Here is a 27,355-nt window from a genome sequence, read left to right on the forward strand (position 1 = left end):
CATCTAGATAATTAACTAGCACTCTCTGTGATTATTCATGCATCTAAGCATATTGAAATCCTAGCCAGAGTTCCTAATAATAAAATATACTTTCAGCTAAATATACCTATCTCGTATGCCAAATACAATCAATCCAATCGCTAACGATGACTTTATGGAAATCACACACTAATATCAAGATGACTGAATATAAGGAAGTTAAACTTTTTTTTAAAAAACCACACAGGCAAAACAACTTACTAAACTCAAAGGTGGATCCAAATGTTTTTTTTTTCATCAGTGTCTTCAAATTATGCAGGCAACTTTCTGCCTCTAAATATATTAATTAAAATTCAGCCTAATTACAACATAATTAGCAAGGCCTGAGAGAATGACCCAGAAAGAAAGAAGCTCAAACACATGATGGAAAGGAAGGTATGAGCTGTGTGGGAAGCTATAAAGTCGGATTCAGAATCAGGGTCTGCACTTGCTCATTCCTGGATAGAGCAGCCCTGTGACCCTGGTCAAGACACTTAACATTTCTATGGCCTCACGCTTCACCTAGAAAGTGTTCTGAGGATGAAATTAGATAAATGCAAGTGAAATGCTAGTCATGGCGCTGAGCGCATGCGGAATGTGAAAAACATGAGCTCCTTTTCCAACCACCACCTCAGGACCACCCGGGAGGCATGTTGACCCTGGGAGGGGAGACGGTGGCCCGGCACTTACATCCCAGGTTATCACGAGCTCAGAGCGGCTTCCACCCCCTCCACTGACTTCTGAAGGAGGCACTTCTGGAACTGTATGGGTCAGAGAGACAGAGCTGAGACCGTATTTGCATCGAGTACTAGGAAACTGATTAGCTGTAGTTATCTAAGTGGTGGTCATTCAAAAAGAACTAGGAGGTGCAGTTGTTGTGTGCCACTGAGTCACCTGCGACTCAGAGCCATCCATGTACAATAGCTCTGACCCCTGCCCTGTCCTCAGCCAGTCTCACTGAATCTAACACACCCACCCTCAGTACATCAGTTCCTGTGGTTTAAAATCAGCAAAACTGTGCTTCAGAACTGCATCTTTTCACTGTATATATTCAATCCATAATCTGAGCAAATAATCCTTGGGGTTGGGCTATATGAAAAACACAGCATGAAGACTGGAACAAAACTCATTAACAATGTGTATTATGCAGATGACACAACCTTGTTTGCTTCAAGGAAGCAGATCTGAAGCACTTACTGATGAAAATCCCTCAGTATAGAATATACTCTAACAGAAAGAAAACAAAGAGCCTTACAATGGGATCAATAAACAGTGGATAAAGCAGATAAAGTTTTCCGCTCTCAAGGACTTCTTTTACTTGGATCTACAATCAACATCTACAAAAGTTGCAGTCAAGAAATCAAACAGCATATTGTATTAGGACAAAATGCTGGGGAAGATTCTTTAGGGTTAAAAAGCAAGGGTGAATGTATGCCTGATTCACATCATGGAATTTTCAAACACCGTCTATAGCAGGACAATGAATTAGGAAGATCAAAGAAGTATCACATGGACTGCTCGATGACTGAGAGATGGCTCCTGAGAACCAAGGTTGGCAAACTTCATCTCATGCACTTTGGGCAGGTTTCTCAGGAGGTGCCGTCCCTGGAGAAAGGCATCGTGCTTGGTGGAGGGTCAGCCAAATGATGAAGACCCTCAACAAGCTGGACAAACACAGGCTGCACCAACGGCTCAATCACCGAAGGGCAGTGAGGTTGGTGAGGCGGCGCCCTGCAATACTGCCTTCTGTTTACAGGGAGACCCTGGGTGGCACCCAACAGCAACAACCATGGGGACAAAGAACAACTTGCTGACTTTTAACATCGGCTCCCTGTGTGTGTGTGTCCTATGTCTTTGAGGCGATCATCAAATAATTATCATTAACCTGAAATTATAAAGAAGATTACAAAGATCTCAAACAGTAAGGGAACACAAATCATTTAGAAGATATATATTGATGAGTATGAAAGTCAATAAACAGGAAAAGGTGACCTGGTAGGGATGTTGGGAAAGCAATCCAATATGAACATTTCACCTGTGATCATTCCAGATGAAATACAATTGTCAAAACAGCACTGGCTTTCATATAAGAGTGACGGGACTGAAATCATGTTAGGAGGTATTCTTTATTACCTTCACATGGACATCATATTTCTTACTTAAACGGCAATTTTATGCTTAGTAATCCCCATGACACATCTAGAATGTACGTTTCACAAAGACCATCTTTCATTGTTGGCCGTGTTCTCAACTGGATCCGTAACATCAAGTAAATGCTTAGCATACAGCAGACACTGTGGATATGTGCTGTACGAACACAGGAACAGAACACCCTGGCAAATGTGGGTCCGTTCAGACTCAAAGAGTCCTTGCTATTCGGTCAGGACTGAGTCCCAGCTGACTCTTTGGGGGTTTTCAGAGGCTGTCAACTGCACAGGTAGAGATGATGCGTCTTTCTTTCGTGGACCTGCTGGTGAATTTGAACCACCACAGAGGTTCTGCCTTTGGGCTAGCAGCCCAACTCTTCACAAGCTACTCCAGCAGAGCTCCCTACAGTCCCCCCCCATTTCTCCTAATACCTGTAGCACAAGCCTGGGGACAATAGCACCTTAAAATGACTCAACTACATTCCACTCCTCTTACATTGGCTCTGTTTATAAAGTGACAGACTAGCTTTATTTCCGACATCCTTCTAGTTAATGCTAATTAATCTTACAGATTTTGAACTGGAAAAGTCCTAGGTCTCCCCAGATGTTTCAATCATGGGAGGCGATGCACATGTTCTAATGCTGACTGTTTATCTTAGGATATTTCTTTTTGTCATCATAAGAGTAGTTTTATGGGTTATATTAATGATTACATGGGCGTGTTTAATAATGATTCCTTCTTAATTTAACACTTGAAGGGCCAGAACATATCTATTCATCCGTTTTTGAAGGGTAGCGACAGAGCGTGGTGACCAGATAAATTCCCAGCAACAGAACTCCCAAATGCGGTTCTCCTACTTGTCAATGCTTGTTATAAATGAAAATAGCACTTCCCTGTTAACAGGGTAACTGTGTCAGATAGTAATTATAACCTTAAGTGACAAAAACATATTCATTCAACATGCACTAATGATCGCTTACGATGGTCTGAGCTTGTGGAAATGTCACACTACATCAGAATCACTTATATGTGTTGCCTTTGACAAATGCCATATGGCTAATTCCTCCATTAGAAAGGTCAGAAAATTGTGGAAGCGAATTAGTGAGACAGGTCCTCGGCTGGCCTGGAGACCAAGGACAAGGGGTGGGGGGTGGAGGAAAGTGCGGTCCCGGAGAGCCTTGTTAACTGGTACTCAGAAATCAAAAACACTAACCTGCCTCTTCAGTCCTTACTTTTTCTGAGGGTGAACTTGGCTCTCCGCCTCCAATTTTGTTACTGGCGACAACGCGGAATTCATACTCCACCCAGGGGTTCAACTCCACAACGGTGGCAGTGAGCGTTTTCCCGTCGATGGCTGCAGGCACTAGAAGGCAACATGTCAGGGAAGTCGGAGGCAGTGGATCTTAGCGCTGCTATGACATCCACTTTGTGGATCTGGGTGACACTGGCCGCCTCCCCTGTTACCTGTGGTGACGGTCTGCCAGCCCACGGAGAAGGGAGTCCTCGCCTGGACCGAGTAGGAGAGGATGGGGCTGTGGTTGTCTGTCCCTTCCTTCCAAGAGAGCTGGGCTGTTGTATCTGTAATCTCAACGACCTTCACATTTTGGGGTGGTCCAGGTGACCCTAAAATGGAAGGATGCAGACTTTATGAGGCTACTATCCAAGAAACTGCTCAAGAGTCAGACCTCTGAGGGGCCTCTTTACCAACTGGGTGAAAAACCAACTGCTGGCCGACCCAGGGACCACAGGGGTGAGGTGGTACCAGTGGGCACAGAAGGTTCTCAATGTCTGGTTCTTTGGAGAGTGATCACCCAGCTTTTCTTCTGAGGTGCTTCAGGGTGGGGTGGGACGTTCAGAATCTGGGTTAGAAGCTCGGGGCAGGAACCACCAGCACCACCTGAGACACCATAAACATCATCCTCCTCTGCTAAAAGTAAGACCGTGTCACAAACCACTTGGACACCACCAGTGGTCCCAATTCCATCAGTACTTAGAGAAAGGCCACGAAGACGGCAATACATAGAAAGATTTTTTTTCTCTCGCCGTCACTATCCTGCTAGGGAAATTTTCAATCTGGTTGTGAGGCAGTGATTCCCAAGTGGGACTACCCCAGGGTTGAATCATCCCCTGTGCTGTGGAGCCCGTGTTCATCAGACTTCCTGTGTGTTTCCTAGATCAGTGTCTTCACTTGTGATCCCCAAACGGGACGACCCCAGGACTGGACCGACCCCTGCACCATGAAGCCTGTGTCCAGCAGGCTCCCTATATGTTTCCCAGTTCAGTGCCTTCACGTCAGCACGAGTGCTTGCCTTTTCATCTTGGCTGCACTCTGGTTTGTTATCCAGAGCTGATCATTTATCAAATTTTACTCTATGATGCTCTCTGGTAATTTTTTTTTCAGCCCACGAGCAAATTAGTACCGTGGTGGGCATATTCAACATGGTAAATGTTCTCGGGTATTCTGGGTATTTCTTATTTTTTTTTTTAAAAGTGTGTGAAAACATACACACACACACACACGGAGACACAAAGACATGCAATATTTTCTATCTTATCCAACACAATCACCGAGTTAATGAAACGCTTAAAGACGTAGCACTGTGGCACAGTGGCTGTGCAATGCCAGTTGCAGTGTGAGCTCTCCAGAGGGCACACCCAGCTTGGAGTGAGCCCCTAGCCCCATGGCTGTGCCCACTGGTTGGAAGCACCCCGAGGCCGTGACTCACTGCACACTGTGATCACCCCGCCCCCCGATGCCCACGCGCACTCTCATCACGATCTCTCTCTGGCGGCCACTGCTCCAGGACCACGTGGCGCTTCTTACCTCTGACGATGAGGTCGGCAGCAGATGAAACGCTGTCCACCACGGTTTGAACCATACACACATATTTTCCACTGTGTTTGAGCTGGATGTTTCTGATCATCAAATCGCCAGATGAACTCTGCTGGGAAAACATGCAATGAGCACACTGCTATTTTGAAAACACACAGAACTTTGATATCTGTGGCCAACCACAATATTGGGATGAAATCCCCATTTGGAGAGAAAAACCAGTGCGCTGTGTGGCAGGGGTGGATACAAGCGAACACAGGAATGTAAGAGCAAGTTCAAGTCCACTGGGGAGCTCACGGCTGCATTTCTGCAGCCAGATGCAGGCCAATTCACACGGGCATTGACGGTTTCAGAAATAAATAAGGGCAGAGATTACAGTCTCACAGTCTATTTACTTCCACTAGGGTGACACTGCTTTTTATATCCAGTGCTCAGCACCACCAGCTCCAATCTCTTCTTCTGGTTCTAGCCCCTTTGCAATTATCTGCCTGCGAAGAGGAGGGAAGCGTTGAGGGATCTGAGGGGGGTGATAAGTGCAGCGTGACAAAGGGATTACCACATTTGAGACACTTCTGAACACACTGGGCTTAAAAAGCTAAAGCTGTTTAATTCCCTGCTATAGAATACAGGGGCAGGCAGGATGCGCCCCTCCATCAGAAGAAATTAAAATATTTAAACCCTAAAAATAACAGCTGCTATAAAGACATGTATGCCCTTCCTCCTCCCACCCCCACCACAGCACCAATTAAAAGAGCAAATGTCTTTCTAAATGCTCAACTTTCCTGAAATGGTCCTCATTTAAAGCAAATGTAAAATCATGTTCATAAAATGACTACTAACTGCAGGCCAGTTTCACGCATTAGTAAAAATATGGATTGAAATAAAACGCTTTTTTAAAGCACAGCCCTTTGAAAATTAGCACTTGGTGAAAAATCTTTGAACTGGCACAGAGGAAAAAAGCAGTTAAGTGTTTATCTTATTAATTAAAAGGACAGTCTTACTCTTGACTTTTCCTACTATTTGTCCAAAGATGAGTTTTGCTAGTCTGTCTTTTTAGGCAATTTCCCAAGCTCTTGTATGGATAATTTCTTAAATATCACTTCTGATCTGAAGGATTCCCTCTGGGCTACGTATCCTCTGTTGGCTGGACTGTACGGCTTTGGACTGAATTTGTTGAGTACTGAACGAAGGCAGATGGGACGTGATTGATGGCTGTAATTAAATGATAATCCAGAAACTGTTAAGCTTGCACATTTTACTTCCATCCAGTTGAACTTTCCGCCCCTTCCTCCCTCTCTTCCTCCTCAGGGTTATTTCACAATTTATCCCCAGGACAAAACCTCCAATGCTTTGCCGACCTTTAGAAATTCTTCAGGTATTATGAGTTCCATATACTCACAGGAGGCTGATTAGCCTTTCCAAAGAAATTTCCTATTTTCAGTGAAGTAGCAACTCTTACTATTAAATATTAAGGCTATGGGGTAAAATTTCTTTCTGAGAAGAATCAGTGCCTTCGGATTGTGGTGGTGAAGAATATCCAATATCCCACAGACTGGCAAGAGAACAGACCTGTCCTGAAGAGGTGTGGCCAGAGAGCTCCTTGGAAGGAAGGATGTTGAGACTTGAACTCACGTGCTTTGGGCAGGTGAGCAGAAGGCGTTAATCCCGGAAGAAGAAAATGATGCTTGGAAAAGTAGAGGGGCAGTGAAAAAGAAGACCCTCAAAGAGCAGGACGAGTATAAGGACAGCAGCAATCGTTTCAGCTCAGCCGGGATTATGAGGGTCAGCAGGGGTTGAGCAGTAGTACAAGCGTCACTGTGTGTCAGAGCTGACCTGCTAGCACTTAACAACAACTTCTACTTGGAAATTTAAAGACCAGATAGACCAAGGAGAATCTTAACGAGGCTTCCTGTACACGCCCAATACTCAGCTCCTTTCTGAGAAAATTGGACAAATGGTGATTCCATGGGTTTCACAGTAAACACAGTAAAACTCTGCTTCACAGGTTCGGTGGTTGTGATCTTTAACAATAGATTGTCCCGTCTTTTTTCTGACTTAACAGTGGATCCAGTTGAAGCATCAACTGTTCCAATAAAAGCCAAACACTTGATCGTTTGCACCAGGCAGGAAGTCGTGCGTTTACTGGTTCCTCTGGGTATAGTATTTTCCAAGCACCCTGGCTGGCGTGGGTCTTAGAGAAGGAAGGGATAACATGGTGTTGGGCTTGTCATTTCTATTCATTTTCAAACCCTTCAGTGCACAGGGAGGAAAAAGGACTATAATCAATGGGGTGCACTTTCTTCTCTGTCAAGTCTGAAATGGTTACCTTACAATGACAAAACAAGTCTATTAATTGAGTTAGATCATGTAGAAATCAAACTATTTTCTGAAGAAATGTCATCAAGATCACCATCAAAGGAAATGCAGATTTTAATTATCTTTTTACAGTGTAGGATGTGGAAAGGAAGCAATTAACTAAGACATAGAAACAATGGGAACCATTTTCCCCCTCCTAGATGCATCTGGAGCTAAGGAGATGAATATAACATTCAACAAAACTTAAAAGAGATCTTTACTTTTCTCTTTCAGATGTTCTGCATTTGTCAGATGTCTTGTACTGCTTTTTTAATCCTACTATATAAGTTATCTTTTCATAAAACTGTATAAAGCATTAAGATTTGTTGTAATAAAAGTATAACACAATGAAAAGTACAAGGTGAAGTTCCTGCCATGTTAGACACACTCAAGGTTAGGGAGTGTCTGATGCCTGGTCCCTGAACTATGGGATGTACCTCCAGTCAGTAACAAGGTGCCTGATGACGTGTGTGCATGTGTGTATCTAACTGGATTTTACTCCCATTCCGCAGTTCCTGCATTAAAAATCATAAGTGTGTATTGGAATCCTGACTCCTCCTTGCTGCTTGGGAACCTGTTTTCTTTGTTATGTTTCAGTGAAGGGTAGGTCCTAAGCCGGATCATTCCACTTCAGAAGGAGCAGCTCAGACCCTGAGACACGGGGCATCAGTGTGAAGGGTGGAGCTGCCCAGCTGATACCACCAGCTACAGAGCTAAGATCAGGACCTTCCTACACAGATGATGCTCTGAAAGGAAGCTCCAGGCCATATGAACTGAGAAAATGAATTTCTCTTCATACGAACCATCTACTCGTGGTATTTCTGTCACTACAGAACTGGGGAACTGGGACAGCCATAAGTACTTTTTACAAATTGAGACTGTTTATGTGACAAAGGTTAAATAAAAACACATGGTGCCCACCAGGATGTCAGGATGCAAGAGACAATGAATGTAAAGTCTTAAGGAGACGAACCACCCTCTGCTGATGGGTGTGAGCTGGTAGAATCCTCTAGAACACTGGAAGTACTGACAAAGGCTGGCCATCCACTCCACTCTACTTATCATCCACCCATTCCATGCCCAAGTGCATGCCCCATGGAAATGCATGCATGTGTCTGCCAGGAAAGAGTTACAAGAATGCCTTTAACAGAACTATGCACGATAGCTGAAAAGAGGCGACAGCCCAGGACTCATGTACATTGAAATAAACCGGCAGAAGTCAGCACAGCACTGACATTACAGGCGGTATGGTGGCAGGCCACAGGGAGTCGTGCCACCCAAAGATGGCATCTCCCTGGTGGTTTGAATCTACCAGCTGCTCCTCGACAGAAAAATGGGCCGTCTTCTCCTGTGCGATTTACAGCCTCAGACCCGCTGGAAGGTCAGCTCGGAGTGAGTTCCGACTGACTGGCTTCCTGTGCAATTTACAGCCTCTGAGACCCACTAGGAGATCAGCTTTGAATGAGTTCCGACTGACGGCAATGAGTCTGTTTTAAATAGATGGCTGATAACTGAGGAGTTGATGGCTATATAATAACACTCTAGAGATTATGTCTCTAAAAATTTACCAATAAAATTCCATCTAATAGTTAGCTACTGATAGAGACAAATTTTCCATTCCTTTGGAGTACAAAGCAAGAGGGATAGAAGCCCTTCTGAGGTCTCAGGGAGTTGATAAGGGAATTAGATATGCAACAGAAGATGTCATCCAAGGGAAAGGTAAGATGCAGAACCCATTTCCATCTGTTGAACTAAAGAGCTGAGGTAGTGAAATGGGGACAGGGCATGGCAAACGGCAGACAGAAGTTCTATAATGAACAAATTATTAATACCCATTGAATCAAACTATTGGTTTTGGCTCACAGCGGCTCAACACTAGGTTCCTGAGGTTATAAATCTTGGGTTTTTAAAAGAAAATTTTTATTTAATACTGGTTTACTTACAGAGTTTGTATACTTTGTTTTTCACACCTCCTCTTTCCCATTTCTTGTAAATCTTTATAGAAGGAGATGACTCCTCTACTTCCTGGGCAGCAACTGATAGATTTGAACTGCTGAACTCTGATAGCACCGAGAGATATTACCCACTACACCATAGCTTCCAAAAGTTTAAAAGTTTATTGTGGCTGATTACACGTTCATCTTTTCACTTTGACTATATGCAAAAATTTTATGTCTGGAGTATCTGTTATAATTTTCAAATTTTTGCTAGAGCTATTTGATTATTCAATTATTTGGCCATTTAATCAAATAGATTTCTCCTTGGGAAAGATATTTTCAAAATCTGTCACAGGTGTAAGCAGTGAATGTATTTATCAGCTGAATCATTTTTGAAATAAATGTTAAGGGAAAACTCAGGGTGCATAAAAATGAAATAGAATATCTAATATAGCTTTTCTCTTATATTTTCTTAGGTGAAGATGCTAATGGATTTTTTTTACGTAATTTTATAACCACTTTGCACTTGTTTTAGAAGAAAAACACCATATGGTATGATAAACCATGCTAGGTGAAAATAAATAGGCAAACAGATCATTACTAATTACAGGTAGGCTGAAAGTATAAGTGATATCTACCAGATGCTAAAAATCAAGGTATAAAAGAAACTCTGGGATTGGAAAAGCTCTTGAATGGTGGAAATATAGCATGAACTTTCAGTATGAAGAATTAGCAGCAAAAACGAATTCCCTAGTAGGGTACTCATTCTGCAAATGCTTCTTGTGGACCGCCAACGGTCTTCTTTAAGGAAAACCAAAACAAAATGGAAAGCATTTCCATGGCTATTGGAAGGCAAGGGGGAAAGGGTGACCCTCCGCTGCTCAGCTTATTAGCACCCAGCCTCAGATATTAATCACTCATCTGTGTCTGCAGTGCCTTCTAGACGGTGACACTGCATGTAAATCATCCCCAGGGGCACTGAGAACAGAACCCGGCCCACGCTTTCCTCTGCCAAGGTCCCCTAAAGGAAATAGGGGTGGACTGGACTCACGTCACCAAGACAGGCTTAGCCAATTAAACTCGGCCTGCCACCAACCCAAGGTAGCCACAGCCAGGTCACCTTTGTTACAAATGGACTTCACTGACCCTGGGCACAAAAATAATTGGCAGCCACTGAAACATGAAAACAGGCTTGAGAAACAGCTTTCATTTTTCTGATTGATTAACAATTTCAACTGTCACTTGGTTGTCTGAACAGATGATATTTAAGGCAGGTAATAAGCGATCTGTTAATTTCAAACCTTGCTCAATTTTCTTTGGTGCCAATAAAGTGGAATAATTGTTCCGCTGCAGAACTCAGAATGCCAGCTTGCCCACTCATAACTGTTATGTAGGGGAAAAAAAACAAAAACAAAAACCCAAAACCAACAACAAAACAACTGAGGGTAAAGACACATCAGGAACTTTTAGGCTGGATTAAATGCCTGAGTTGACCTAAAAGTGTTAGTGTTTTGTGTTCCAGTTTTACACCAAGTTGATATTAATAATTCGGAATTTTTTTTATTTTCTGTTCACTGTGGGGTATTCATGGCATGACTAAGTGGGAATGGATCTAATGTTTCTTAGACTTTGCTTCCCCCTGTGTTGTAACCCAATGTTTTCTAAACTTCAGTCATTAGTATCTACTTTTTACCAAGTGTTAATTGGTGGTGAATATTTTTGGTTATAGTTTAGTACTAAATACATTATTATTTATTTATTCTTAAGTGGATATTTTCTACCCCAAATTAATATGGACATAGAGACTTTTATTTTAACTAGAACATACTGAGGACTGCCAGGAGAACAAATAGGCCTATCTCGGAGAAGGTAAAGCCAAATGTCTCCTTGGAGGCAAGGATTTTGAAGCTCTATCTCACATACTCTGGATATGTTGCCAAGATGGATCATTCCCTGGAGAAGAACATTAGGCGTGGAAGGGTGGAGGGACCACAGAGGAGAGGAAGACTCCATATGAGATGGATTGACATGATAACTGGAGCAACGGGTTAGGTGTGTTGGAGTTAACGAGGCTGGCTCAGGATAGGGAAGGGTTCAGAGCTGTTTGTTGTACATAGGTGTGCTGTGACTCACAGGTGACTTGATGGCACATAACAACAAAAACAAGTTGTTGTTGTTATGTGCCGTCAAGTCACTTGCAACTCATAGCGACCCTATGTACAAAACCCTAAACCCTTCTCTATCCTGTGCCAACCTCACTGTCTCCGACACACCTACCCCATCACCCCAGTCACTGAATCAACCTCATAGAGGATCTTCCCCTCCTGAGTTGTCCCTCCACCCGCCCAAGCATGATGTCCCTCTCCAAGGACTTGTCCCTCCTTACAACATGTCCAAAGTATGTCAGATGAAGCCTCAGAATCCTTGCCTCCAAGGAGCAGCTCAGTTTAACCCTCTCCAGGATGAATCTGTTTGTTTTCTTAGCAGTCCATGGTACATTCAATACTCTTCTCCAGCACCACAGCTCAAAGACATCAAGCTACTCACCAAACTAATAAGGAACTGCCAAAATTAACACAATGAGAATAATGTGCATGGTTTCTACCTGCACTGTGTTAGAATTTATGAGCCTGGTAACTTTTCTCTTAATTTTAAAAGGAGGCAAGCAAATATTAATGATGAACCTAACACCAAGCCAGTTCTCTTTGACTAAACCCTAAGAGATTTAAACAAAATTTAGAAGAGAATAACTGTCTATTGATGGATTGTCATAAACAACTCATTCTTCTACTGCTGCCAAGTGTAGACTTACAGCTGAGGTTCTGTAGCCTCAGGCGGTCAACCTCATGGTCACGTGGAGATTGCCCGTCTCTCTCATGCAGTCACTGGTGGATTCGAACCACCAGGGCCCTGAAACCTAGAGCTCAGCAGCACAACTCCCTCTGGGCTACGCCATCAGAGCTCCTTGTCATAAACAACAGCGACAGAAATGATTCAACATGCTGGTAGGTTGTTAGCAGTACACAGAATGAGGACTCACGGTTTAAAATGACTTCTCTCTCTCTCTTTTAAAAGTTTTTTCTAATATTGGGAAAAAGAGATACAATTTTCACTGAGAAGATGTGATTTGACCCTCACAGTAGAATAAAATTAAGACAAAAGAAATCTATTGATATAAAAGGAGACGAGAGAGAGAGAGAAAAACCCCACCAAAAAACACCTTTGTTTCTGGGAAACTGTACCCAGTTGTATGAAACATCTTATGTGTTTTCCTAATGCTCATTATGATTGCTACACAGCCAATTATTCCCAAACTCGGCTTTTTAGGAAAATAAGCAGTTTCTTTTGGTTAGGATTGTGCCCTTTGAACTGGCACCAGTTTGTGGAAAGCTCATCTCTGTTCCACACCTGGTCGGCTCAGGTGACCTGCCTGGGACCTGCAAGCTCATTTGACCCAAGAGTCAATGCAGGCTGTGAGCTGTCGGACCTCAGTGAATACCGAGCTGCTGACCACCTTGGTTCCTCTTGATGTGGGTATTTCCACAGCCAGCTTGGAAACCTCATTCTGTGATGGATGGAGTCCAGGAGCACTTGTACCAAAGGAAGCAGTGCTACTGCTGTTAAGGGGAGAGATGATCACAAATATTTTAATTTCAAGGGCAAGGAGCATAGACCAGACCCTTCAATTGGGAGAAATTAACATGAACAATGAATTTATTTCTTTTTTCTTCACTAGTTTATTTACAAAATTTGAATACAAATTTGAACAAATTCTTTCCATTTCCCTCACCCCTTACCCCATCAAATTGTACAATCCAAAGATTAATGCCCCCTCTTCCCTGCACATCCACATCCCTCTGCTTCCAGCCTCTCCCACCCCTCCTGGATCCTTATACTCATTCTACAATAACAATTTTATACAACATTTATCCTTGTGAGACTGAGTTAGTTCACTCAGTATAATGCTGTCCAGTCCCTCCCAAGTTAGGCAATAATTTACAAAATCATTATTTGCTCCTGCGTGCTGCATAGCATTCCATTGTGTGAATGAACCATAATTTCTCAATCTATTCATCTGTGGTTGGACATTTGGGCTGTTTCCATGTTCTTATGATGGTGAATAACACTACTATGAACATTGGTGTACAAATCTCAGTTTGTGCCTCAGTTCTCATGTTCTCATGGTACATTTCAAGTAGTAGAATAGCTGGGTCAGATGCAATTTCTATGTTCAGGTTTCTGAGGAAGCGTCAAACTGCCTTCCATAATGGTTGCACCATTTTACAATCCCACCAACAAAGTGTAAGAAATCCTTTCTAGCCATATCCTCTCCAACATGTTACCTGCTGCCCTGTTAAACTTTGCCATTCTTACTGGAGTGAGACGGTACCTCACTCTGGTTTTGATTTGCATCTCTATTATTGCCAGTGATTTGGAGCATTTCTTCATGTGTCTGTTTGCCAACAATAAATTGCTTTAATATGGCTTTTCTGGCCAAAATTCTCTGCTTCTTTTTATATCATAAAGCCTAGCCTCTGTGTCAATGGTACCAACAGCTTTCTTAACACTGAACGCTTTTCCAATCACAAGAGTCCTTGTGAAAACGATAAAGAGGGAAAGACTAGACTTGGCTGTAAGTCGCAAAAAGGGTATTTTTTCTGGTAAAGAGCATGATCTATAATATAAATTCAGTATGACAAGTGGCTTATTAACTCAAAGAGCTGCGCCTACAACATAGAAGTAACAAATCATCTCAAGTTCCAGGTTTTTTAATTTCAAATCACCCACAACAAACTATCCACTCTTCACACCCTTATTCATGTTCAAATGGACTCAGTGGCATAATTAAATATTATATTTTGCAAAGTAAAGTGATTTTTCTTTCTGAAAATGAAGCATAAAATCCAAGTCAGCATGAATAACTACAAATAAATAATGAAGTGAAAAATAATGCAATTAAAAGACGGCCAATAGACCTTTTTTCCCCATATAAAATATGCAAATAGCCGGGAAAGATGTTCAATGCCCTTAGCCTAATACAAATCAAAGCAGAATTCTATGCTACATCACACCTGGCATTGCAACCACTACAAAGGCAGGTAAAACCCTACCATGTGGGGATATGGGAAGTTTTAAAGGCAACTAGTGGGAATGGCACTGGTATTTCTACTAATAATTTGACAGTTCTTCAAATGGTTAAACACAGAAGTAGCGTTTGATCTAGCTATTTCATTCCTAGTTACATATGCAAGACAAATGAAAAATATGTCCATGTAAAGAAAGACTTCTACATGAATGTTCAGGGAGGTTTATTAATAGCAGCCAAAAAGATGGAAACAATTGAAATGTCCATGAGCTGCTGAAAGAATAAACAAACTGTGGGGTAGCTATGAAAAAGGAGTGAAGTATCAGTACCTCATGATGAATCTTGAAAACACTCTAAGTCAAAGAACCAAGTCATAAAGGACCATATAGTATATGATTTCATCATGATCTAGAGTGTAAATGTATAGAGTTTCTGACCAAAAGGTTAGTAGTTCAAATCCACGTTCTGGAGGAAAAAGATGGGCATTTTCCTGTAAAAGTTTATCGCTGTGGAAATAGAGTTGCTATGAAGCAGAATTTCCTTGATGGCAGTGGATGGATAGATGCAGGATAACGACTTCCCTCTTTTTCTCTCCCTCGAGTCTATTCCATCTCATGTCAGTACTGCCCAGTTGATCTCGACCCAAAGCTGACCCTACAGTAGGTTTTCAGAGGGGGTAGTTTGCACGGGAGTTGACTGCCTTTTCCCAGCAGGGTAGCTGGCAGATTAAAACCATGTGTCCTTTGGTTGATAGTAAAATTCCTTACCACTAGCCTTCCAGAGCTCCCCAAGAACCAATATTCCGATATTTATCTATGTTGTGTACTCTCGAGTCGGAAAGGACCTATAGCTGACCCTCTGGTGGGTTTTCAGAAGCAGTGTATTGCACGGGAGGAGACTGCCCATCCTTCTCCCGCTAAGCAGCTGATGGGTTTGAACTGTGAGCCTTTCATCTTTGGTCACCGTCTTGCTCACTGATGCATAGCAAGTAATTGCAAAGACCATGGCCTGGGTCGGGCACATCTTAGTCTTTAGAGTGACATCCTTGCTCTTCGGCATTCTGGAGAGGTCCCTGACAGCAGACTTCCCTAATGCAATTTGTCTTTTGATTTCCTGACTACTGGCACCAACAGTGTTAATTGTGGAGCTGAGCAAACTGAAATTGTTAACAACCTCAATCTCTTCTCCATCCATCATGGTGCTGCCAACTGGCCCAGTGGTGAAAATCTTTGTTTGCTTGATGTTGAGCTTCAGTGCATATTGCAAACTATAATCCTTGACATTGTACAGCAAATGCTTCAGCCCCTCCTCGGTTTCAGTAAGTAAGGTTGTGTCATCTAGATAATGGTGTTCTAGATAATGATGTTGTTGATGAGTCCTTCTCCAATTCCTCCTCATAAAGTCCAGCCTCTTGAATGATCTGTTCTGCGTACAGATTGAAAATGTATGGAAACAGGTCTGATTTTGAACTATGCAGTGTTTCTTTGCTTTATTCTGACAACAACCTTCTGGTCTAAGTATAGGTTTTGCATGAGCACAAGCAGGTGTGTTTTGGGATCCCATTCTTCTCAGGGTTAGCCACAATTTGTTGTGACCTGTACAAATGCCTTAGCATAGCCATTGGAACACAGATAGACATCCCTCCGGTACTCTCTGGTTTTGGCTATGATCCATGTGACATTGACAATGATGTCCCTAGTTCCAAGGCCTCTTCTAAATCCAGCTTGTATTTTTGGCAGTTTTTAGTCAATGTTCTGTTCCAGTCACTTTTGGATAATCTTCAGCAGATTTTGCTTGTGTGTGATATTAGTGATATTGTTCAATAATTTCCACACTCTGTTGAATCACCTTCTTCTTTTGGAATGGGAATAAACATAGATATTTACATCAGTATATTACAAAATTATTGGAGTTGTCTTTATTTAGACTTCATTTATTCCTTTTTCAAATTATTAATATTTGTCTTATCTGTTTTGAGGGTCACTTTTCCATACTACTACTTTGTGATTATTATTGATAAAATGCATTCTCCTTATTCTTTGACATGAGACCTCTTACTGTTGATTCATACTTTCTTTTTTATGTTTTTATTTTTATTATTATTTTTCCAATTTTTTCTCTACTAGTTTGTTTACAAAATTCAAATACAAATTTTAAAAAAATTCTTTCAATTTCCGTCACCCCCCCACCATCAAATTGTACAACCCCATGATTAATCCTCCCATCCCCCCTGCACATCCACATCCCTCTGCTTCCAGCTTCTCCCATCGCTCCTGAATCCTTATACTCATTCTTCAATAATGATCCTATGAAATGTTTCTTTCACTGTTCAAAACATCTCCAAATCCTATACTATTGCTGCTATTTGTGTGTACGCTCTTGTATTAAAGCTGAATTAATGAAAATATTTGCTATTTCCTTTTAAAGTCATTTCAGGGTAATGTCAAGAGCTACCTTTCTATTCTTACATTAATTAAGAATTTAAAGGTCAAAAATTAACCATTAATTTATTCATTGTCTCCTTAGAACCCAGTGAGTCTATTGTAGTCTCTACTTTATTAGACTTGCTGATATAATGCATGTATATTTCATTATAAAATGGAAAATATTTTAAACTTTTCCAGCACCAGGGGGTCAAATAGTTTATATAAAGTAGAATTTATATGTTTTCTGAAATCTTATGAAAGTAATCAGTGAAATTATTAGCTCCAGAATCACGTTGTCCTTAAAGTCCTCTCTGAACACGAGGGTGGTGATGTTTCATCTCACAGACTCTGGACATGTTGTTAGGAGAGGCTACTCCTAGGAGACTGACGTTATGCTTGGAAAGAGAGAGGGTCAGCAAAGAGAGGAAGACTTGTGATGAGATGGACGGACAGTGGCTACAGCACAGGGGTCGAGGGCCCTGGAGAGGGTAAGTGGGGCGCAGGATAGGACAAAGTTCAGCTCCACTCATGGGGTTGCTGTGAGTTGTACATGACTCAGTGGCACTTCCCAACCCCCACAACAACATCATGGTGGGAGGACGTACCCATTCACAGGCAGCTCTGGGGTAGCCCTAAGCCATTCTGCTGCTGAACCAGAGGCAAAGCCCCTGTAGTGGCTGGAGACCCCCAAGTGGTTACTGGACAGAAGGACGGGCAGTCACCTCCCAGGTGACTTCAGGCCTCTGAAAACCCACTGGAGGGTGAGCTATGTGCTGCTTCCATCTCAAAGGCATACAACAACAACAACAACAGTGGCAAAATCCTTGGGGTATTAAGGTTTATGATTATAAGGTTTTTATGATACAGTAAATATCTTCTAAAATAAATATATCTAACGGTTCAAATCCACCAGATGCTATGCTAGAGAAGGAGAGGCAATCTCCTCCTGTACCACTCAGATCTGATTTGATGGTACACACACACAAAAATAATGATACAAAATAAATATATCTAGTTTGCTCTTATAGTGTGATTTGAATTAATTCTTTGAAATCAAGGGACACACTGACACAGGAGATTAATCAGAACTGGCTTTCACAAGCACTGTGGCAATTGGACAATTAAAACAGACATGGGGGGGGGAAGAAGAACGAACTGGGGAGGAGGGTGGAGAAAACAGTGCAACAATGAATGAATGAAAACCCAAAATCTCTGTAAATGTTCATTAAAACTAATAAAATTTAATAATAATAAAAAAAGAAATTAACATTTGTTTCTCCCTTTAGTTTTGTTTTATTTGCATGTATTAGGACACCCTTGAATAGATAATCTTGTTTTCTGTTTTAAGTCTGCTCTTTTCATTGCATTTAGTAAAATAGGTCACATGATCAATAGTGAAAGTATTGCTGCCCTTCTTAATTGTATCTATCCTGCATGATTTCCATGGGGAGTAGATCTGGACCGTTCATCTTAATAAACACTTTGCCGGATAAACACAGCCCTGAGATGCCAACCGCGCTTTAAGTAGGAGCTGAGCTCCTGACTGGGTCTAGCAGATGATGAGTTGTGAAAAAGAACTCATCAACTTTGTTTATTTTCCTTCCTAATTGACTCAGGAGAACCTTCACTTCTTCAGTCCTGAATAGAGTGGGAGGAACTGTCCTTCAAGGCAAAAATAGTGCAATCTGAAAAATATGTTCTGGGTCTAATTTCCATGCTTGTGGGTTCATTTTAGGGTATATTCTTTTAATGACACATCAGAGTTAGCTGATACTTTGGAACTGGACAAGGTCCAAAAGGTACACGATAGTTATAGATTACACTGGGTGTCAACATCACGTGTTGGTATCCACACATGTACATGTAATCCTGTTTGGAAATAGAGTTTTCTTTGCCGTATTAAATTTATCATATGTGAGTAGGATGAGTCCTAAATAGAATTGCTTTTTTTTAAAAAAATCTCTTTTTTAAAAAAGAGATTAGAATCACATATGAGGGTGTGTGTTTGTGTGTGTGTGCACGTACGCACATACACACAGAGTTGGAGATGCCAATTGAGAACCATCAAGCCAACGGCCTGAGGAAAGCCAGGCTGCCGCTGCAGCTTCCAGGAGACTGTGACCACTGTGTCCCAGGCTTCCAGCACCCTGAGCTGTGAGGAAAGAAATGTCTGCCCTTTAAAGATGCTCTCATGGGATAGCTGCCCCACCGCAAGGTGAGGTGACTAACGGACAGTCCATAAAGGTGAGGTGACTAACGGACAGTCCATCAGGGAGCTTTGGGGCAGCTCAGAGGGAAGCTGCGACTGGAGAAACCGACCAGCATGCCACTGAGCATAATTCAGGGATAAAAGAAATGAGACATTAATCCAGGAAAAGAAATGAAGGCATTTCACAAGCGTATTGATAAGTGAAGGAGACCAGTTAGACATCCTGTCTGGTTCCAACTATATGTTGTTGCTGTTGTTATGTGCCGTTGAGTTGTTTGCGACTCATAGCGACCCTATGTACAACAGCCTTAAACCCTGCTCTATCCTGTGCCAATCACACTGCCTCTGACACACCCATTCTGATTACCCCAGTCACTGAATCAATCCATCTCATAGAGGGCCTTCCCCTCCTGCACCACCCCTCTACCCTCCCAAGCATGTTGTCCTTCTCCAAGGACCTGTCCCTCCTTGCAACATGCCCAAAGTATGTCAGACGAAGCCTCAGAATCCTTGCCTCCAAGGAGTAGCCTGGTTTAACCCTCTCCAGGGTGAATCTGTTTGTTTTCTTGGCAGTCCATGGTACATTCAGTACTCTTCTCCAGCACCACAGCTCAAAGGCATCAATTCTCCTTCTGTCCTCCCTAGTCATTGTCCAACTCTCTGATGCATAACAAGTGATTGCAAAGACCATGGCCTGTATCAGGCGCACCTTAGTCTCCAGAGAGACACTGTTGCTCTTGAGTACTTTAGAGAGGTCCCTAACAGCAGACTTTCCCACTGCAGTACGGTTTTTGATTTCCTGACTGTGGTGCCAAGAGTATTTACCATGGAGCTGAGCAAACTGAAGCTGTGAACAATCTCAATCTCTTCGCCATCCATCCTGATGCTACCAATTGGTCCAGTGGTGAGAATCTTTGTCTTCTTGACATTGAGCCTCAGTCCATACTGAAGGCTGCAGTCCTTGACCCTTCGCAGCAAGTGCATGAGGTCCTCCTCAGTTTCAGCAAGCAGGGTTGTGTCATCTGCATAACGCAGATTGTTAACACATCTTCCGCCAATCCTGATGCCACAATTCTCCTCATAGAGCCCAGCCTCCCGGATAATCTGCTCTGCATACAGGTTGAAAAGGTATGGAGATAGGACACATCCCTGGCATACACCCTTCTCAATTTTAAACCATGCAGTGTTACCCTGCTCTGTTCTGACAACTGCCTCTTGGTTCAAGTATAGGGTTCGCATTAGCACGATTAAATGTTCTGGGATTCCCATTCTTCTCAGAGTCAGCCACAGTTTGTTATGACTTTATGACTATATAACTTTCTGGAAAAGGCAAAACTACAGAGACAATAAAAATGACTGGTGGTTGGAGGTTCAGAGGAAGGGAGAGGTCGGAACAACTGGAGCACTAGGCATTTTTCAGGAAGCTAGACCCTCTGCAGGATATTACAGAAGTAAGCATATGACATTGTGTCTTTATCAAAACCCATCCAACCTACTGTCCAACAGAGAGCATGGTGTTAATGTAAACTATGGACTTTAGTTAAAAAGAATGGTTTGCTGTTGGTTCAACAATGGTAACACATATGCCTTATCAATGGCAGATGCTTGACAGGATCAGCTGCAAGTAGGTCTTCCTCAGGGCCTCTGTATTTCCCCCACAATTTTTCTATAACTCTAAAACTTCTCTAAAATACAAAGTGAACTGAGAAGACAACAAAGACAGCGTATTCTACAAGTCGTCGTCTTCAGAATATATGTTTTCAGATCACATTAGCTCTTTGTCTCAGGATTAAACTCCATGTAAAATTCTTACTTGCATTTTTATTATAAAGAAGTGTTATTTTCCAACTTCCAGGCCTCACTCCCAAATAATTCTGTACTAACAATCAATTCAAAGTGATCATATCATATTACAACACACAAAGGGTCACATTCACGAATATTCTTTTCTACCCCCAGGAGCTGGGAAATACATCAAGTCTCAAGCTCACGAGGCGCTGCCGTAACTGGAGTGAAATTGTGGCCTGTGGGAGATAAATCATATTGAAGTGAGCCAGTTACATGAATGGCAGATTGGTTGTCACAGCTAAACTTCTTATTGCTTCCAGTGACTTTTATCCACATGCATTCTAATTCATCATAGATCCAATTCCACAAAATGTTTGTAAAGCTGTACAGCTTGGCTCCAGACATCCTTCATTTTTAAAATACCTGCACCACATCGGGTATATCAAAGTATATCAATTTAAACACCCTTATAGGAGATAGTGAACTTCCATGACAGAGGGGTTTAAGTTCAGACATTATATACAGTGAATTCCCATCATATGGGATGTTTCAGTTCAAAAGTTAGCTTTTCAGGCAAGTCATTACTGTCCTTGAATGTCCCTTAAATCTTAATTAAATTGCTGGGCTTTCGGTCCATGGATACCTCTCAGTCAACCCTGTTCTTTGCTTCTCTTGAATTTTGGACAGTTGCCTCCCTTCTCCTCTCTGCTCAAGCAAAGGTCTCTGTGAAAGCACCGAAATGAATACACGACACAGGGGAAATAATGAATGGCCACACTCTCTCCTCTCCTCTCACCCCACCCCCAATTCCTCTCTTCCTCTTAAGTCTGAGTACATGGAGTTGAATTTTGTTTGTTAAATATGAGTATTGGGAGAGTGCTAGGAGTCCCTGGATGGTATATATGGTCATGGTTCCGTTGTTGGCTGAAAGGACAGCTAGAAGCTACTTCATACCAGTTACCTCAAAAGACAGGATTTGGGGATCTGCTTCCTAAGGGTTACAGCTTGGGAAATCCTAGTAGTAATTCAACCCTGCACACATGGTGTCACCATGAAGGAGAATTTACGGCCAACAACAGGATGAGAGAATGCTACTGTGTCTCCGTGTGTGTGCTTTCCACACGCCTGAGGTCTGGACAGTGACTACAGATGACAGCAGAAGAATTGATGTCTTGGAGTTGCAGTGCTGGGGAAGAGTCTTGAACATATTCTGCCAAGAGAACAGTTTGGTCTTGGAGAGGATGACACCAGGTTGCTCCTTGGAGGCAAGGCTTTTTTTTTTTAAATACTGGTTTATTTATAAAGTTTACATTTACATTATTTACACTGTTTTAAACAGCAGATTTTCCCATTTCCTTCACCCCACCCACGCATCCAAATTGTAGGAGCCTATGATTAACTGCCCCTCCTTCCCACATCCTCACCCCTGTGCTTCCACTCTCCCCCCACTTTGATCCTCGTGTTCATTCTGCAATAATGGTTTTATACAATATTTGTCCTTATGGGACTGAGTTCACTGGAGGCAAGGATTTTAATTATCTCACACACTTTGGGCCAGGGCTCAGAGAAGGACTTCATACTTGGAATGGCAGAGGGTCAGAGCAGGAGAGGAAGACCCCGATGAGAGAGATTAACACAGTGACTGTGAATTGGAAGCAGGAGTGTCACAGACGGTGAGATTCACTCAGGATAAGGCGGAGTATAGGGCTATTGTTGGTAGGGTCACTCTGAGATGTAACGGACTGGACGGCACATAACAACAACAGCATAAGTACACAGTATATATAAAATACTATATATAATAATGATACTTTTTTTTATGTGCCAACCATGCCCTGGATCACTCACACTTTTGTCTCATCACTGCTTCTCAGCATAACTGTGAAGACCATGGCCTGAATCAGGTGCACTTAGATATTTTTAGATCATTTCCACACTCTGTCGGATCACCTGTTTTTGGAATAGGATAAAACATGGATCTCTTCCAGTCAGTTGGCCAGGTAATTGTCCTCCAGATTTCTCAGCACAGCTTGGTGAGCACATCCAGGGCGGCATCTGCTTGTTGAAATATGTCAACTGGTATGCCACCAAATCCTGGGATTTATTTTATTGCCAAATCCTTCAGAGTAGCTTGAACTTCCTCTTTCATCACCTTTGCCTCTTGATCATATGCTGTATTATTAAATTCTGTGTTTCCCAATTTTTTTTTGGTACCGTGACTCTGTTTACTCCTTCTATCTTCTTTTAATGCTTCTTGGATCATTTAATATTCCGCCCATAGCATTCTTAAGTACTGCAATTCATGGCTTGAATTTGTTCTTTAGTTCCTTCAGCTTAAGAACTACTGAGTTCATCATTTTGATTTTCTGACACCAGCTCTTTGCACATTTCACTACAAAACTTTGCTTTGTCTTTCCAAGCTGCCTTTGAAATATTCTTTTCAGCTCCTTAACGTCTCTACACATACATACATACATACATACATATAATTAACGGGCTTGAGTTCCTTCTTATAACTATGTACATCTGAGACGAAAAGTATCTAAGTGTGTATATATTCTTATGTACATTGTTGCTAGGTGCTATCCAGTCAAGTCTGACTCAGAGTGACCCTTTGAAAAACAGATCTGATCCCTGTCCTATCCTGTGCCATCCTCATCATTTCTGACATACTTGTGCCCACTGAAGCAGTCACCATGTCAAATTAATCTGGTTAAGGGTCTTCCTCTTTCAGCAACCCTTAACATTTACAAGCATGATATCCCTCTCCAAGGAATAGCCTCTCCTAGCAACATTTCCAGAGTATGTGAGATAAACCTTTGTCATGTTTGGCTCCAAAGACTAGTATGGCTATACTCTCAAAGACATAACTATGTGTTCTTTTGGAAGATGGTATGTTCAGTGCTCTTCTCTAACACTACATATGAAAGGCATCAATTCTTCTTCTGTCTTCCGTATTTACTGCCCAGCTGTCAGATGCATAAGAAGTGACTAGAGAGACCACAGCCTGAGTCAGGGGCACCTTAGTCTGCAAACTGACACTGTTGCTTGCTCCTCAGTAATTTGGAGAGATCTCTGACTACAGACGTTTCCAAAGCAAAAATAAATGTTTCCCAATCTCCTAACAGAAGGGTGTTGTTTGTGGATCCAAGAAGATTCATGCACTATCTATAAAAGGACCTAGGTGGCCTAGTGGTAAGAAGCTGCACTGCAATCCTGAAGTCATGTAGTTCAAGGTCACCAGCTGTTCTGTGGGAGAAGGATGGGTAATCTCCTCCCATATGATTAATTGCCTCTGAAATCCTGCTGGAGAGGGTCAGCTATGGGTCAGTTCCAACCATGGTATACAACAACAGAAACATATATACATATAAAATGAGTGGATTATAATAGTATATGTAATATTTTGTATGTCTTATTTCAATGACACCTAACTACGAGTTTGATATTATCTTAATGTTGACTGAACAAAGTTGTAAAAACATAAAAAATTATTAATTTCCAAGTGCTGAAACACATAGATTTCTTGCCTCTGTATCGCTTATATTATAGTGGGGAAGTGGCAGTACACTAATATGAAAAATAATCTAAAACTGTAGTAAGAGTTAAATATGAATTATAGGAGAATTTCTTACAAGGGGAAATAACATAGTAAGAGAGGAAATTAATGCATTTCTGAGCATCTGATGGTTAGACTGAAATCTGAAAGATGGTGTCTTATTTGTATAGTTTGTTATTAACAGCAAATGAATGGCTTCAAGTAAACAGAAAAAAAGTGTCTGAGCTCAGGGAACCAGCTCTAGGTGGCTTCCACTCCAGGTCGGCTGTGAGGAAGGTCTTTGTTTAGCTCTGTGTCCTGGTTCTTTGGATATCTCCAAGTGTTTTGCCCTCTCTCTTCTCTCCATCTTGATTTGCTTAATTTGCTAGGTTTTTGTCTTGTAAAACACCTACTAAAAGCAAACCTTGGGCTGATCCTGTCATTAACATAACAAACATAACCAAATGGGATTCTAACCACAGACAAGGAAGTTAGTGAGGATTGTAATACTCATTTCTGAGATGGGTTAGACGTAAGAAGAGAAATGGGGAAAGAGGGCAGTGTCCAGGAAGAGGGGCGGTGTGTGCAGTCTTTTGGTGGCAGAGAACAAATGCTAAGAGCTGGAGAAAAAAGAAATCACACAGTGAAAAACACAAACCAAGTGACTCACAGACTGTCATAATCTCATAAGCAACAGTGCCTAGAAATGGCAGTTTTGAGCCCAAATCCTGCTCTTTACCAGATAAGCCACATGGTGTGTGTGTAACAGATGCCTTTGGTAAACAGAACTTAGGTAGAAGTCATTTACTGAGAGCTAGATCATATGACATTGATTTGTCCCGGGGTGAGGAATGGAGCCTGTCTCTGGATCCATGCTTCTCCTTTGGGACACAGCAATTTACTTAAAATGTTTGCTTTATGGAACTTTCCTAAATAAGTACTTTTGACTGCAAAAAAATAAGCTGTGTGTTTTCCTCACACTCTTCTGTCACGATGCTCAAGCTGAGATGTGGTTCAGATGGGGGAGCTTTCTGGGTCTTTGATTTTCCCTAAAATCATGAATGAGTCTCAATATCCCAAAGAGTCCCATGGACTACTGACTAAACTGGTTAAAAAATCTGAGCTGGGTTCTCCCTAATCCAAATCACCCATGCTGTTTTCTAAATGAGGTTTTTACTGCCACCCTCTCTGAGCAAACTTCCCTTTCACCAGCATCTTGCTGCATCACCCTGGATCTCCCTGGAAGAAGGGATGGTCCCATCAACATAAGGGATAACAGATTAATGGACTTTCTAGGTATTACTGTGAGCGCCACAATGAATATACAATCAGGAGACAGGGCCTGTTTGACGATTCCCTTCTTCCACAACAGAAGAACCATTTACTTAATTGCCTGCGCTTGAGGGTAATGTCATTTACTATGGTTTACTGTCTTATACTGATTAGAGAATATTAAGTTACTAATGGCGTAAGTCAATAAAGAAAAAAAAAATCATGGACTGTAAGCTAGTATGAAAGAAAAAGCAGAATTGGCAAGCAACAGATAACATTAATATGGGAAATTTCATATAGATACCTGCTTCTTGTACAGAGATGGCTTTATTTTTTATGTAAAACCTTTCCTGTGCTGCATAAATCTAGAGCAGTTAAGTTACATTACAAACTTGGACATTCTGAATTTTAATCCTTTGTTTCAGAAAGCAAAGCTCTAATTCAGTGAGTTCTTCTGAGAGACTGATCAGAATCAAACTACCTTGGATTTTGGCTCCTTCAGTGCATATCATTACTTAGCATTAACAAAGATAGAGGGCACTGAGGCAGGTAATATCAACAGGTGATAAAACACACACATAATTATCTAGAATATAGACCAAAGATAGCTAGTATTTCAAATGGAGTATTTTACCTAAAGACTAAAATCATAAGTAGACTCAACTCAGAGGAGCCTTCTCTAGTTTGGAGAAGGGACATCATGAAGGGAACATTTCTGTCTTTTGTCTTTGGCCCTGTCATCTCCCCACAAAAATGAAGCAACAGAAGAACCTGTGTATGGTACACAGACTTGACTGAGAAATTGGTATTTATCTTTTCCTGTAGAGTTATATTAACAACACATTTTTTAATGGGCACATAAAACAATGTTGTTGTTGTTAAGTGCTGTTGAGTCGAGCATGACTCAGTGAGACCCTGAACCCTGTTCTATAACTAACATCATCATTTCTCTAAGTTCATAGAGTTTCCAGAGACAGTTGTTTAGGAAGTGGATGCCATTCCTGCTTCCAAGCCTGTCTTAATCTGGAAGCTCCATCAAACATTGTCCACTATGGATAATCATGATGGCATTTGACACATCAGCGATACAGTGTTCAGCATCACAGCAACACCAAGTTGACTCAGTACAACAAACTGACAGACCAGTGTTGTATCACTTACAAGGATGCTCATCCCACACACAATTAACACAAGGCCTGAGGGCCCAGCTCACTCTTAGATATAAAACCTGCTCACCAGGTCCTGGTGGACTCTAAACAAGTGGCTTCCAGCCCACAGCTCATAGATAGCCAAATCTAACACATCCCATGAGCTTATACACAAACTGTGAGCAAAATAAAGAACAAGAGAGCCCACCTTCCAGAATCCAACCACTTCACACATAGCCTCCAAATACATAAAACAGTAGTAGGGGAAATGTTAAGGGGTGGTAGAAACTAGCAAAGTTCTAGAAAGCCTTGAGCCAATTAGAACAATTAAAGTATGAACTTTAACAGGAGAAAGATGGGCCGTTTATTCCAGCGAGATCTACAGCCTGTGAAAAACCTGCTAGGGGCTTAGCTGTGAGTCCATTCCCACCAACAGCAGAGTTCAGTTTCGGACTTTTCACATATTTATGACAAATGGTAGGCAACAAGCATGGTTACAGGAATAGGTATTGATATAGCTTCATTTTTTTTTCTTATAAAGGAAGATCAGGATGGATGGTGAAGAGACTGAGATTGTACACAGCTTTAGTTTGCTTG

The 27,355-nt window shown here is 41.8% G+C and overlaps 1 protein-coding gene across 1 annotated transcript in view; it reads right to left on the reverse strand.

Moving 5' to 3' along the window:
* CNTN3 (contactin 3 (plasmacytoma associated)) overlaps positions 1 to 27,355 on the reverse strand; it is a 292,769-nt gene that overhangs the window by 30,538 nt on the left and 234,876 nt on the right. The window contains exons 13-16 of the mRNA XM_006890641.1: positions 4,991 to 5,108; positions 3,631 to 3,789; positions 3,380 to 3,529; positions 709 to 779 (exon numbers count right to left, since the gene is read on the reverse strand). Coding sequence (XP_006890703.1) covers positions 709 to 779; positions 3,380 to 3,529; positions 3,631 to 3,789; positions 4,991 to 5,108 — 498 coding nt within the window. The remainder of the gene's footprint in view (positions 1 to 708; positions 780 to 3,379; positions 3,530 to 3,630; positions 3,790 to 4,990; positions 5,109 to 27,355) is intronic.

This window comes from Elephantulus edwardii, unplaced genomic scaffold, assembly GCF_000299155.1.
Source record: "Elephantulus edwardii isolate Elephantulus edwardi_28Jun2011 unplaced genomic scaffold, EleEdw1.0 scaffold00091, whole genome shotgun sequence".
Classification (NCBI taxonomy): Eukaryota; Metazoa; Chordata; class Mammalia; order Macroscelidea; family Macroscelididae; genus Elephantulus; species Elephantulus edwardii.